General features: G+C 59.0%; 1 protein-coding gene across 1 annotated transcript; it reads right to left on the bottom strand.

The window, feature by feature from the left end:
• Positions 1-720: 720 nt before the first annotated feature.
• On the bottom strand, positions 721-11337 carry APCDD1L (APC down-regulated 1 like). The gene is made up of 4 exons (XM_047770543.1): positions 11262-11337; positions 10937-11075; positions 7686-8238; positions 721-2922 (listed from the first exon to the last, which is right to left on the bottom strand). Exons 1-4 carry the CDS (start codon positions 11335-11337, stop codon positions 2152-2154), a joined length of 1539 nt encoding a protein of 512 aa, XP_047626499.1. The 3' UTR covers positions 721-2151.
• Between the last annotated feature and the right edge of the window lie 3091 nt (positions 11338-14428).

The following is a 14428-nucleotide window of genomic DNA, read 5'->3' as shown; positions in this document are numbered from 1 at the left end:
AAGCATGAGCAAGAAGTTGAAGCAGAGTGGTGGGATGGAGAGACAGGAGGGGGGGTGCTGATGGTGGGGCTCCCTGAGGAGGTGACAATGGGTCTGAGGCTTGAATGGAAAGAGCGAGCCAGGCCTCTGGAGATCTGGGGGAAGTGGGGTTGGGCAGCAGCAATGGCATGTGCAAACGTCCTGAGGCAGGAGAGAGCTTGGTGTGATCAAGCAAAGGAAGGCAGGTCAGTGCAGCCGGGGCAAGGAGGGGGCTGGACCTGACGGGGGGGTGACCAGGGGACAGGCCCTTGCAGCTGGGGCGAGTTGGGGGCGGGGCGGGGGGGGGGCTGGACCTGATGGACGTGTGACGGGGGCAGGGATCTCACCCCCTGTGCACCTGACGCCCCCAGAGACTCTTCAGCTGAACTGAAGGTGTGTCGCAGAGACAGCGGGCTTTACCTCCACCGGTCTGTGCTGCCTCACACATTCTCGGCAAGACACTTCAGTTCCTTTCTTTAGAACCATAATCCCCTCGGTTGACTTTAATAACCAGCGGGAACGTTTCTCAGGCTGTTTAATTTTATTAAAAGATTCAAATTTGATGATAAACGGTGGTATGGTTGCCTCGAGCCTCAGATACAAGACTTGCTCAGCCATGGACGCATTCTCGCCACCCACCCTCATTCATCCCCACCGGGAACACGCCCCCCCCGCCCCCCCTTGCAGTCGCAGCCCGTAAATAATCTAATTATTTCTTGTACTTTGGTAAATATGCCAGAAACACTCATAGCTCTCTGAGACCTACAGAGAATAGTTACTTGGTGATTTTTTTGTTTTTAAGAATGGGAAGATAAGCTCGGGCAATTTCAGCGGGCGGATTGAACCCCACACAGTCCAAGGGAGGACAAGGACTTCCCTCTGAAAAAGCATCATTAGCTTCCCAGACAGTTGTTGGTCAAGATCTGTGAGAAGAGGCAGAGATAGGACTCGGGCGGAGGAGGGCGCGGTGGGGGAGGCAGTTTGAGTCATCGGCACAGTGGCCCGGAAACCTGTGAGCCCACCAGGGTGCTAGTTAATTTCACAGCGGACAGACAAGGCCCTGGGAGCACCGGCAGGGGTCCCTGGAGAGGCACCGCCTGTGCCCACCTGAGTCCCTCTGCGCAGAGACCTCAGCACATCGGCGTGGTGGCTAGCAGGCCGGGCCAGGCGAGGCCGTCTCCTCCGCCAGACATCCCGTGTAGCCGGTGGCCCGACCTCCCTGGACGGTGGTCCCAAAGATGCACCAGAGGTTCCTCTTCCTCCTTGTCAGCCGAGTCCGGGGAGTATTGAAAAGCCAGGGCACCCGTGTAGGGCTAATCACAGAGCACGTTAGTATCACGCTGTCCTTAGTGTGAATTACCGTCCAAGGCTGGAAATGCCGCTTTCCCCCACAGATGTGTCCCCAGCCCCGCGCACGGGTGTTTGGCGTGGGCCAGGGAGGCCGAGCTGCTCGGCGCGGGTGGGGCCGCCTTTACGCGTGTGCGGGCCCCAAAGGGCTGGATTTACCCGCACGAGGAGTTGACAGCTTGAGGCCCAACTTGCAGAAGCGCAGGCGGGCGCAGACACACGCCGGCAGTCACAACTCAAGAAAGCCGAGCTGCCCCCAAAGAGCCGAGCCCCTTCCAGCGAGCTGAGGCGCTCGGAAAGCCCGAAGCAGCATCTTTAATTCATGGCTCTGCTTTGAGCTCATATTGCTAAATTCGAATTAATAATCTTTAAACAACAACCCCCAGACTCGGGAGAGCCGCGGCAGCATATGCCTGTGCAGACCCACGTTCCCATGTCGCTGAACCCCAAGAGCGTAGGAAGAGAACTGGGGCGCAGCCAGGCGGGGAGGCTGTGTGGTCTGTTCCCCAGCACTGATCCTCAGACAACCCGGGGAAAAGAGGGGCGAGCATCAGGAAACTCAGAGCCTTGGACGCTGCTGCGATGCCCAAGTTCATGGTCATGATGCGAATTTACTGGCCTTGGTGTGGATCTGGAGGGTGCCAAGCCACGGGGACCCGGGCCGAGCGGACCCAGCCGGGCTGTGGAACCGGCCAGGACAGAGGCCTGGGTGGAGGAGGCCGTGCCGGGGGGAGTCCATGGGGTGGGCAGGGTCCCAAAGTGCCGTCCAGGAATCAAAGGCCAGTTTCAGAGCCACTGGAGGATGGCCAGCCCTAGAGCCAGGAGCAGAGGGCAGAGAGGGGCCTCTTGGGGACATGGCCCCTTGGCACGGACAGGCTTGTGTGGCAGAGGCTGGTGCTGAGGGGCCCTGGAGAGGCCCCAGGCCACCCCGTCACAGGGCACCAGGGGCGCTTGGTAGGACGTGGGCCGCTTCTCGGGGGTGTCTGGACTTGACCCGTCGCTGGGCCTCTGCCCAATGAAGAGCAGGCTCCGCCCAAGGGGGTCTCGCTCCATCTTGAAGAGCTCGTACTCCACGTGGGGGAGCCTGATGCCCAGCGGCAGGCACCCATTGGTGGCCGTGACATCCCGCTCTGCTCCCAGGGACCAGAGCCCTGGGCCCCCGCAGCTGCTCGGCTCAGAGAAGTTGAGCATGGTCGTGGTGACCTGGTCCCTAGGGGTCACGCGGGCGCGGGTGACCTGGAACACCAGCTCGGTGCCGCCCCGAACCTTGGCCGACGGCGTGCCCTTGGTGTAGCGGCCGGCAGCGTAGACGGTGAAGGTGGGCTGCTGGCAGGTGGGGTCAGAGAAGTGGTGGTAATACCCTTCCCAGGAGCGGTTGTGCCCGTGGAAGGTGAAGAGCCTGGTGAGGAAGAGCACGGCGGGGCGCACCTCGCACCCGGGGCTGACCCACCGGCCCCCCAGGCGCAGGGGCAGGGCCACCTGCGGGGGCAGCACGGGTGGGTGGTGCTCGTCGGAGCGGGCGATGAGGCTGCAGGCCGGGCAGGGCCGAGCGTGGTGCTGGCGAGACAAAGAGAGGGGGTGACTGCCCGAGGTGGACAGGTGGTCTACAGCCCCCCCCAGGCACCGTCACTTCCTTCACTCCTGCCTCCAGCCCCAGTGGCCGCTTGACTCTTTCTGGGCCTCAGTCGGCTCCGTCCTCCAGCCTCTGCACCTGCCTCTCCCTGCAACCACCTCCCCCTGCCCCCACCCCCGACATCACCTGGCCATCTCCTTCCTAGGGGCCACGTGACCGCTCGGAGCCGGGCCTTAGCGAGGCTTTTCCTGACCTTCCGGCGTCCTGCTGTCTTTGCCCCCCCCCGCCCCCCTCCCCCGGCCCAACATGGGATAGAAAGCTCCAGAAAGCCCAACTGCCCGTCCCTCCGGGGCTGCCCATCTCCAGGGCCAGGTTGCAGCAGGTGTGCCAGGTGAAGGGAGGAGAGACCGAACATGTCTCCTGGGAGTTGAATGATGCTGCCCGTTCCCCGCCCGGCCTGCTTGGTCCTGAAGCTGCACCACGGACATTTTCTGTCTTTCTCCTTGCGTGCCGTTAACGCCCCCACCCCCAGCCCACCCCCCAAGTGCTTCCCAAGGACGGGGGCTGGGCTGGGCACTCCTCAGGCACTGAGAAGCTGAGGCTGAAACAGAGCCCGCCAGGCTCTCCACTCTGGACATGGCAGACTCGAGCCAAAACCACTGACCCCCGGGGTCAAAAGCCTCCCTCTGCCCACATCGGCCTGCGTCTCCACGGTGGGTCAACAAGAGAGGCTTTTGTCTTCAGAAATTTCGCCTCGGGGAGGTCCCGTTGTGGCTCAGGGGAGAATGAACCTGACTCATATCCATGAGGATGCAGGTTTGATCCCTGGCCTTGCGCAGTGGGTTAAAGGATCCAGCATTGCCGTGAGCCATGGTGTAGGTCGCAGATGTGGCTCGGATCTGGCGTGGCTGTGGCTGTGGCCGGCAGCTGTAGCTCTGATTCGACCCCTAGCCCGGGAACCTCCATATGCTGCGGGTGTAGCCCTAAGAAAGAAAGAAAGAATTTCACCTTGGAGGGCACGCATCACCCCCTCCACTCCTGCAAGTGGATGTGGAACCGGGGTGAAGAGCCACGACAGTTCTCATGCCTTGGGAACCCTGGGCTCAGGGTCTGTGCTTGAGGAGCTGCTGGAAAAAGCTGCAGAGAGATTCTGCACAGAGATGTTCACTCGTGTGTTATTTAAAGTTGGGAACCCAGCCCGCGCTGCCGTGTCAGGTGCGGCCACGTCCTCAGTTGCCCCGGCTGTGGTCTTGTTTTCCTCTCGCTTTGGCCTTATTTACAGGTGCCACTGCCTTATAAATTCTCATGAGCTAGGTTTACAGCAAAACACGTCAACAGGAAGCAGATGCTAAACCAAACTGCGTGGGAGCAGTCGGTCTGCATTTTGGAGTGAAAAAGCTCAGTCCAGGCCAAAAAGAAACCAGATACACACATCTTGGCTTTTTTTTCTCTCTCTCTCTTTTTTTCTTTCTTTCTTTCTTTTTTTTTTTTTAAGGGAGACGCTGCCCAGAATTTAGTTCAGAGCATCATTCTGAAAGATAAATGTCCTGGAACAGCCACTTGTCAAAGCAAGCAGCCCAGGTTCTGCCATTCCAGAAGGAAATTGGGGGCCAGGGATGCACACAAGACAGGCAGGGGGAGAGGCATCGTGAGGGCCCAGCTGGGAAAAAAAAAAAAAAGAAAGAAAGAAAAGAAAAGAAAAAACAGCTCTGATTTTTTTTCTTGCAAAAACAAAAGATTTCCACAGATTGCTGATGGATGAGTTTCATGCCAAACAAGGGGCGTTTGGGAGTTCTGGTTTAGAAAGAAAATATTGGATGATTGAGAACAGTTTTTCTTCTTCTTCTTTCTATTTTGTATTGCTACACTAAAAGCTCTTATCTCTATGATGCACCTAAGTCGCCTTGATTTCCATACCATAGAAAACGAAATTATTTTTTTGGTTTGGGGGACTCTGACCCAGAGAGCTCGAAGGCGCTTGCAAATAAATGCGAATAAATGGCTACAGAAATGTTTGTGATGGGAAGAGGCAAGAAATCGGCATGGTTAGCTGGAGTGCCAGTAATGGGAATGCTGGCTGATAAGAGTCTTCTCTAATTTAGGCATTTTAACCCACGTTCCAACTGTCGTCACGCTAATGTGTATTGACAGGCCATGATGCATTACATCAAAATAATCTCGGGGCTGCCTTTCTTCCTCAAAGGAGGTGCCTTCTGCGGACAGGAGGACCTCAGGGGTGCTGGCCGGGGACCTGGGGCCGGCAGTTTGCTGCCTGGCGGAACACAAATGGAGAGCTGGCCACATGTTAAGGCGAGAGAGGGAAGAGAAAAAAGCATTTCCTTCTCTGATGCTTTGGGAGGGGATGAAGGACCCGCCTCTTTGGGAAAAGCTTCCAGGCCTCATTTGAGCACGGGTCCAGAGCTGCACGTGTTCCTAAACAAGGCCCCGGCCAGCAGAATTCACACTTGTGCGCAAGCCAAGCCCTTGCTGGCTCAAGCCTGTTACATAAAGTTGTTTCTCAAACAGCACATAACCATTTCTAATTAACCCCCAGAGGTGACACCAGCCTTAGATGATTTTGGTCGAGTGTTGGCTGATTGATGAGGAGTCTATATCCAGGCAGTGAATTTGGGGATCAAATTGGTTTTAAATTAACTTCCAACAACGCTCATGTTTTTACCATCTGGTTCGGATCGTGGACAAGGCTTGGGCCCCGAGAGCATGAGGCAGTGACTGATCCCTTACTGGGGGGTCATCTGCAGCGCTGCCTCCGTTGAAATTATCGTCCTTTTTCTTTTTTTCTGAGGAGGGGCAGTTGGTGAGCGGACATTTAATTTAACGTCCGTACACGTGGCCCTGCTGGTCCAGGCTCACATTTCTGTGTGTCCTGCTTGGCGACTGCACTGCCGGTTGTCCCGGCCGCCCTGGCTGCTCAGACAGCAGGAGGCCGTGGCCCCAGAGTCCTTCCCCGGGGAGACACGACCTTGTCATCGTCAGAGCAGGGTGCCCTCCCATTGCGGTAGTGGGTGCCAGGGATCACCCCACCGCCAGCACCTTCTCTGCTGTGAGAATGAACATCAGACCAGTCTGGGGCATTGGCAGCCAAGAGGGAATTGTTTCGAGGTCACTGAAAGAACTCGGGCTGATTTTCTGATGAGAATGTCTTGCCGTGCTGCTTCTCTGCTGCCCAGATCCTGGGTTGGGAGGAGGGCGGTGGGAGAAGGAGAGAGAGCAGATGGGCTCAAGCCTAGTGCGCCCCCACCCCTGCGCCACACACACTGGGGGTGCTTCGACAAGCGGCTGCTCTCAGGGGTGAGATTTGCGCTAGGCTGGTTTAATTCCTTGAGGGTCTCATATGCAGCAGGTACTTAATACATGCTGAACCCCTCCGTCCTCCATTCATTCATTCTCCCTTTTGAAAACCGCTCCTTGCGCGTCCCTCACAGGCATCCTTAACCTGGGGTCCTAACCGCAACTTCACCTTGACTAATCTCTATCTGAAGGTGAAAGTTTCTTCTCACTGTGAAGAGCGGCAACAAACCCCAGTAGCTCCTCTGGAACCTTCTGCTTTGCGGCTGATCTCACGTCTTTTATATGTAGATATAACATCTACAATATCTATATCTTAACATACACCTTGATGCATATCTAGTCACGTGTGGATAAGTACTGTTGACACACGTCGCTACTTTGAAACTAGGGAGAGTAACACAATCCACATTCGCAGTGTTCCTGTGTCACAAGTGAGTGTTTAAAGACTTGGGTAACTGTTTTCATTGCACTGGTTTCTGTTTAAATCCCATATATATTTTATTTCGTGCTTTTACGAACATTTTTCTGATGCGAGGTCCTGGGGTTTCACCAGCCTCAGTGGAGAAGTCGCCAGGCCCTAGCAGTGGCTGGCAGACTCTGTGCTTGGTGCCAGGAGAGTACTGCACACATCAAGTTCAGTTTCTTCCTGCCTGAGTGCTCATCGGACCAAAAAGGGCTGTGAGATCTTCCTCCACCTGGGGAAGTGTGTCTGTGGTGTCGTTAATGTAAAGTCTATAGGTTAATCAGCTTAAGAGAAATTCACCCCGGGGCGGGGTAGGCGGTACATCTCAAAGAGGCCAGCTCCCTTTGAACTGCGGCCTCCTGCTCAGAGAGAGGTCCGTGGACCCCCCCGGGAGCCTGTTAGAGATGCAGAATCCCAGGCCAGACTGTGCCTGCTAGAAGATGCCCAGGTGGTGACATCTTGAGAGCGCTCGGTGTCAGAGCAGGCGCTGCGCTGCCTAGTGTCAGCATGGAGGGGCAGGCCCAGTGCCTCTGGCCCCGGGTTGGCAGTGGGGTCCGCGTAGAGCTTCTAAGTGGGCCTCCAAGGGCCACCGCTGCCTGGCAGGGGCCTGGCAGAGGCTGCTCCCTCGTTCATTCAGCGTCTCCTGGCCCTGCCCGAGTGCCAGACCCTGGGCCAGGTGTGGGGACACAGAGAGGGGTCTAGGGTTAGTGGGAGAAGGCAACAAAGCAGTCATCAGTGCAGACCAGGGGTGCCACGGGCTGGAGCTATGCAGGGTGGGGGCTGGAGGGGGCTCTGAGCTGAGAACTGAGGGAGGAGGACGCTGGGATGTCAGAGGGCTCACCGGGAGTTCCTCCTGGGAAAAGCCGGTCCTGGCCAGACCCAAGGAAAGATGTCTCCAGCAGGTGCAAGTGTCCCGAGGCCAGCAGGCCAGAGTGGGGGGGAGGGGGGCGGGGGCCCGGGCCGCAGACTCACCAGGGCGCTCTGCAGTGGGCGCTGGTAGCCGGTGGGCCGGTAGTGGCGCCTCTCGGCCCAGTCGGTGTGGATGTCGCCCAGGTAGAGCTCCTCCACCAGGCGCGGCGCGGCCCGGGGCTTGGGCTGCAGGCGGCGCTGCACGCGGACCAGGCTGAGCTCGTGCATGGTGAAGCCCAGGGCGGCCGCGCAGTCCCGCTCAGCCCGGGCGCTCAGCAGCTCGTACAGGGCCCCGGGCAGCCAGGCCCGGGCGGCGGGCAGCCGGCGCGCGCAGGCCCGGCCGGCCCGGCTCTGGTCCAGGCGCGCGGCCACGTCGAGCAGGGCGCGACGGCTGTGGAAGACGACGCCCACCTTATGCAGGTGGTAGTCGGCCTCGGTGGCGCCCCGGGTGACCCAGGAGGCGCGGCGCAGGCGCACCTTGCCCTTGATGAGCAGCGAGTGGGCCGGCTCCCGGCAGGCGGCGTCGCGGTAGTAGAACTGGTAGGCGCGGAAGAGGCGGTTGGGGAAGAAGGTGTAGGAGCGCGTCAGGAACTCGGGGCCCGGGCGCACCTCGCAGCTGCGGGGAAGGGGGGTGGGCAGCGCAGTGAGCACCTGCGTGGGGAGCCCCCCCCCTGCTGCGGGCTCCCTGGCCGCCTCCGTTGATGCCTTTGGGGGCTGGGGGCTTCCCCCCCCCCCCCCCCCGGGGCCTGGTGGCAGCAATAGAGGCCTTGCCTCCGTTCGACCCCAGTTGCCTTCTTCAGCCGGCATCTCGCCTCCAGGCGTCAGTCCCTGTGGGTCCCGTGGCTCCCAGGCTTTGCAGCGAGAGCACCCTGGTGCAGATGCCATTTCAGGGTGCCCAGGAAGCAGCAGCCCAGGGGTGGCGCCTAGGAGGCGCTTAAGAAGCAGGGACTCCCTCGCAGCCTTTGGGGAGCCCTGTGCCCGGGGTCTGGGAGGCCGTGTCCTGCCTGTTCTCGTTCCCTGTTGGATTCTTGGCACCCGGCCCAGGGCCTGGCACACACTGAGCTCCCTGACCTCGGTCCTCACGAAGTCAATTGCGGATGATGGGGGCGTACATTCTGCCTCTCTCTTTGCTAAGCGCGGCCCTCTGACCACCTGTCACCCGCCTCTGTGACAGGTCTGCTGTCGAACCCAGGGGTCAGCGAGCTTTTCCTGTAAAGGCTCAGATAATAAATATTGTTGTCTTTGTGGCCAGGTGAACTTTGTTGCAGTGACTCAAGGTTGTGGTTCTGGAGCTGAGGTACGGGGAGACAGTATGCACGTGGTGGGTGTGATTGTGTGCCAATAAAACTTTATTTATAAAATCAGGCATCAGGCTGACCCTGGCCCCCAGGCCCTATTCTGCTGCTGCTGAAAACACTCCCAGGGTAGGGCTGGGGGTATAGGGAAGCCACACGACTCCTAGACCCACAGTCACACCCTGGGCTGGGGGCAGGGAGCCTCTGGGCCTTTCCCGCTGGGGCTCAGATGGTCAGATGGGGTGGATGGTGGACGAATTCTGGGGGGAAGAAAGAGCAGGCAGCACAGTGCCCGAACGATGTTACTCTGACCGGGCACCACCTGTACTGCATTTTCTTGCCATTTTTCTTACCGGGGCTGCTGGAGCAGGAGAAGCAGGTTCTCCCTCACCCTCTTCTTACCATCTTCCGCTTATGTCAAGGAGAACATCTGTGTTGGAATTAATGTGTCCTTAACGCCAACGTCTGTTTTCTCCCAGGGAGAACAGACTCAGGTCTGTAGGCAGGCACGGAGGCAGGTAAGAATTTAATGGTGCGGTTGTGTCTTCATTGACTTTCTTTGTAAGGTCCCCTCCTATGTATGGCAAGGGGCTCAGCTCGCCACATCCATAGTGACATTATACTTCTGCAAAAATAGTCCTCGTACTGGAAATGTGTACTAGTCTACCAGTTATCCGCCAATAAAGCCGTAAAAATACATGGATATATTTACACCAACAAATGCAAGTTGGCTTAAAGAAAAAATCGCAAGCAAACAGCAGTACAGACAGTAGTTTAAAAAGGAGGGAAGTGACTCCCAGGCCCGAGGGTGGGGAGATTTGCCCAAGGGGACACAAGGTCACAGTCTCAGTGGTTCCCAGACGTTGGGTCCTTCCCTAAACTACTCCCAGAAAGCTGCAAAGCCCTGCCTGAGGAGCACGATGGGGGGCACTCTAGGAAGAAAATTCTAGACGTTTCTAGAACTCTCTGGAATGCTGTGTCTTGGGGCAGGAATAGCCTGCAACCAGTCTCCGTCCTTCCCATGTCCAGTTCTGTCTCCAAGGGACCCCCAGCCAGGATGCCTGGATCCCCCGCCCCCGGCCTGTGGAGCTGATGTGGGGCAGAGGCTAGAGATGCAGAAAGAGTGGCTTCGCTGACTCAGGCCCCTCCCGCCCCCAGTGCACTAGCAGATGTTTGGCTGTTCCCCTGACCTGGGGAGGTACGTGGAGGATGGGAAGGTCTAGTCCCTGACCCTCTAGTGGCCTGGCCTAAGGGACCGGCGGGAAGGAGGGGAGGCGGGGGGAGGGGCGGATGCTGCCTCCTCCTCCCCGGCCATGTGAGGAGGACTCTGTGGGCTGCTGTCTGTCTGTGCCCCGCAGGTGAGAGCAGAGCACAAAGCCCGTTCGTCGCCCTCTAGCAGCAAGGGGGTCTCTGCAATGTCAGGTGAGCCTGTCAGGCCAGAAGGAGATGAGGTGGGCAGGCCGGACCCTGGGCCCTCCTTGGCCTGTTCCTTCCGGCCTCAGAACCTCTGCACCCGCGCTGGCTTTGGCCAGCGCCCCCCCCCTCCGCCGCCCCCACTCTCTGGATGGAGGTCACTGTGTCCGAGAAGCCTTCTCTGACCACCTCCAAAGAACCTTCCCCGATGGCCCCCCCACATCCTCCACTTTCTTTCTTTCATCACAGAGCGTAGCACCATCTCAAGTTTATTTCTTATTTCTCCGTTTAGGGCTTGTCCCCACCGCAGCTCCCGCTGCCCCTAGCTCGCAGCAGCTGCTTGATAGGTATTTATACGGCAGGTGCTCCGTCGATGTACCAAGTGGATTTCATCTGTCTGCTGTCTGTGGCCAGGGCGGGTGCCTGGCAGTCTACCTCCCAGGTCCGCCCTGGAAGGGGGGACAAGCAAGCACATGCCTGGCAGGGAGCAGGCCTCTGGACACATGACCGAACTGTGCCCCTTTCACGGGTGTGGACACTGAGGCTCAGAGAGGGTGAGGTCTCCCAGCCCAAAGGCCTGTGGTCAGGGTGATCTCGGGGTCTTACCCAGTGGAGATCCAGGGCCCGTCCAGGCGTGGGGGCAGCAATGTCGTGACGGGCGCTCTGTTGAGCAGGGGCTGCTGGCAGCGTGGTTCCCAGCGCAGGTGGCCAACCCCTGCCGTGTCGGCCGCCTCTGCGGTGTGGGCTGCAAAGCAGATGGACCCCGGTTAGTGATCTCAGACACTGGGAGCTCCCAAGCCAGGCTGGGCCACAGCCCTGGAGGCAGCCGAGAGCCGGGCGGGGTCTGCCCTCCTCACCCCCACCTTAGCTCTTCTCCGGACAGCCATGGGCCCTCAGGTTGGGGAATCAGCCTCTGAGGCATCGCCCTTACCCGCACTTGCCTGCTGGGGCCGAGTGCCGCCGGGCGGTAGCAGAGGGGCCCTACGCTCTAGGGCAGGAGGCCCCATGGACTCAGCCGGGGCGCTGGGCAGCGGGACTCGCCCCACTTCCCGGAGGAGCCCAGGTTCTGCTTGACCTCTGCCCCGTGGAGCAGGCCAGACCTGCACCTGCACCCGGCCTTCGTGGCCGCTCCCTTCATGGTCCCTCCTCGGTGCCAGGCCCATGTGCCGCCCATCCCCGCATCCGTGGGAGCGTGCTAGCCGGCCACGTGGTGGTGCTCGGTGAGTGTGCGCTGGGGCTCCGGCTTTGGGGAGTGTGGGTGTGAACAGCACGGGCAGGGCCCAGACCCTGGCCCTCTCCAGTGACACTCCCCCACCCCCTGCCCCAGATGGGCTCGTCTTATGGAGACAAGCCAGGCCTGGCCGCGGGGTCTTCACTCAGAGGAGCAGCTCAGAGGCGAGAGCACTGGGGCCTTCAGCTGCCAAAGGCAGCAGTTCCCCCTGGAAGCGGCTGTCCCCACTCAGAGAGGCGGCCCTGACACAGCCCAGATGGCGGGATGTTGAGGGGAACACGGCCACGAGCAGCGTCCAAGTGTTACAGCCACAGGCTGCGCGCACAGGGCGGCCGGCCTCCATCTGCTGGCCGGGCTCCAGCAACAGGCCCTTCCGAGGGAACCTCCTCCCGCTGAGCCGGGGGTGGTCCCCCCCGGGGGGGCCTGGTGCGGCTGCCTATCCCCGCACCTGTGGGACCGGGCTAGCCGGGCACGTCGTGGTGCTCCGTAAGGGGACAGTGGGGCTCAGGCCTGGCGGTGATGCTGGGGAGACCAGCTGTGCTGGTCCAGGAGGCCCGGGTGGGCAGGGCGAGGGGTGAACCAATGGTCCCTCTGTCCTGTTCCCATCGCACCTTCACGCGGTCTTCGCGTGAGGTTAAGGAAAGGCGGCTCGGCTAGGGAGGCTCGGGTCCCCACCCACCCCTTCACGACTGGCTGATGGAGCACTTGGCCCCCCAGTTCTCTGCCCACCCAGTGGCCTCTGAGTGGATCCCTCACTTTCCTGGAGGTCGGGGGTCTGATCGGGAGACTCGGGGTCCCCAGGGATGGGTGCAGAAAACTGGACAGTCCCTGGTGCGGGGGCGGGGGGGGGGCAATGACGGCACAGCGGTTCCTGATAACTAAGCACCGACCCCGTGCGTTCTTATCATATCCCTTGGTCCACATTTTTGTGCGCTGGCTCGCCGTCGCAACAGATCCCAGCAGCCGGTGTTCGGTGGGCAGAGCGACGGGCTTGGCGACCTGGGCCCAGCTTACCGGCGCCTTGAGCTGCCTCACGACACACAGCTGGGGTTCGAGCCAGCTCGGGGACTCTGGCCTGATGGCTTCCCCATCGCAGGCAGGGGACGGGGCTGAGCAAGGGAGTGAATGAGCCTTATCCAGCCCAACGAGATGACTGAAGGTAGACACAGCTGGACAGTGGGCACTTGGCTGCCACTCTGTGGGGCAAGTCCATGCCAAAGGCTCCGGGTTAACTTGGGCTCATCTCGTCTCTCAGGGACTAGAGCCAGGGGCAGGCACCCAGGTTGGGCCAAATGCCCAGCATGGCCCCATTTCTAACCCTGACTGGCAACGCGCACGTCAGCGTCTGCACCTCACACCGTCCCCTGCAATCAGCTTCCCCTGGAAACACCGGGTCCCCAGCATCGCATTTGCAGCTTCACGTGAACATCCCTGGTTGTCAGTGAAACCTGTCCAAACGTGTCGACTTGGAGAACGGACGGGAGCAAAGCGAGACACAAGATCAAAAGGGACCGGGTGCTGCTGGCCTGGCAGGAGAATCAAGCTCACGTCTCAGAGCAAAACGGAACGGGCCCCGAAAATGACACTGGCTGTTTCCACAAAGCTGGCTTTCTTGAGGAAGTGTTTTCTCCAAAGGAAGTGAGGCTTCGTACTCTCTCCAAAGGCATCGTCATGGGACGTTGCCTTCATGGTGTTGTATTTTCTTTTCTTTTTTTTGATCTTTTGTCATTTTAGGGCTGCACCCAAGGCATATGGAGGTTCCCAGGTTAGGGAGCTGTAGCCACTAGTCTACCCCACAGCCACAGCAACACAGGATCTGAGCCATGTCTGCAATCTACACCACAGCTCATGGCAACGCTGGATCCTTAACCCACTGAGCGAGGCCAGGGATCGAACCTGCAACCTCATGGTTCCTAGTCGGATTCGTTTCCGCCGTGCCACAATGGGACCTCCAACAGCATCGTATTTTGACACGAATCCTCAGCGCATTCCTGCTCAGTGTGTCTTAGCCTGTTTTGTTTTTCTGAAAGAAGTTGGGATTTAATTAAGTCAGGGGATGACAAGGTACCGTGCAACCTCACCATATTCCGAGCACACGCACACAAAACACACAACACAACTGGAGCCCTTCTTTGTAAAAACGCCCGCGTGGAGCCTAATGTTGCCTCTCGGCCATTCGTGAAGCTTTGACTTCAAGGTTGCAAAATGAAACCAGCTGCTCAGAAATGCACACGTGAAGTGCTTCCATCCGCCGCTTTGGAGGCGCTTGTAGATCTTCTCCCCTCTCTCTCTCCCTTCCTCTTCCCTGGGGAAGTCGGAGCTCAGGGAACCACAGCCGAAAGCAGCTGGGGCTGCAGGCCGCTCGCCCAACTTTTCGCGAGGACCTGATAGACGGAGTTAAATGCGTGGGCCAAATTGATTTTTATCACCCATGGATTTTTAATTAACAGTGGTGTCCACTTACCACCATCCATTATTTACTGTTTCCCCACTAATTAAAAATTATGCTGCTTTCGCACTCATAAGAGCAGGACATTTGAAATTAGATCACATCGTTCAAATTACCTGCAGAATTAAATCCAGAGCCTCCAGTTACTCAGACCAGGCTACTGGGGTTTAAAATATGATCTGCTCCAGCCTGATGTGTGCTCACGAGTCCGAATGCCAGGAGTGGGCACCTCGACAAGCATCGTGCCCAACCCGCGGGGGGGCCTTAAGGGGAAGGACACTGCGACGTCCCTTGGGTGCAGATGCTTGGCTGAGGCTGTCTCGTGACAGTGGCTCTGTCTGCGTTCTGGTGGTGAGTCCACCGGGCCACCCCGGGGGAGGCAGCCTGTCAGCGCGCCGAGGTCCGAGCGCCCGCCACT

Source organism: Phacochoerus africanus, chromosome 3, assembly GCF_016906955.1.
Source record: "Phacochoerus africanus isolate WHEZ1 chromosome 3, ROS_Pafr_v1, whole genome shotgun sequence".
Taxonomy (NCBI): Eukaryota; Metazoa; Chordata; class Mammalia; order Artiodactyla; family Suidae; genus Phacochoerus; species Phacochoerus africanus.
Note: the sequence above shows the minus strand (reverse complement) of the source record. Positions and strands in the feature narration are given on the sequence as shown.

Coding starts and splice junctions, on each gene's coding strand:
- APCDD1L (XM_047770543.1), bottom strand. CDS start 11,337: ATGGGGCCTCCTGCCCTAGAGCGTAGGGCCCCTCTGCTACCGCCCGGC. Junction 11,076..11,261: donor GCCCCAGCAGGCAAGTGCGG/GTAAGGGCGATG, acceptor TCTGCTTTGCAG/CCCACACCGCAGAGGCGGCC. Junction 8,239..10,936: donor GGGCCCTGGATCTCCACTGG/GTAAGACCCCGA, acceptor CCTTCCCCGCAG/CTGCGAGGTGCGCCCGGGCC.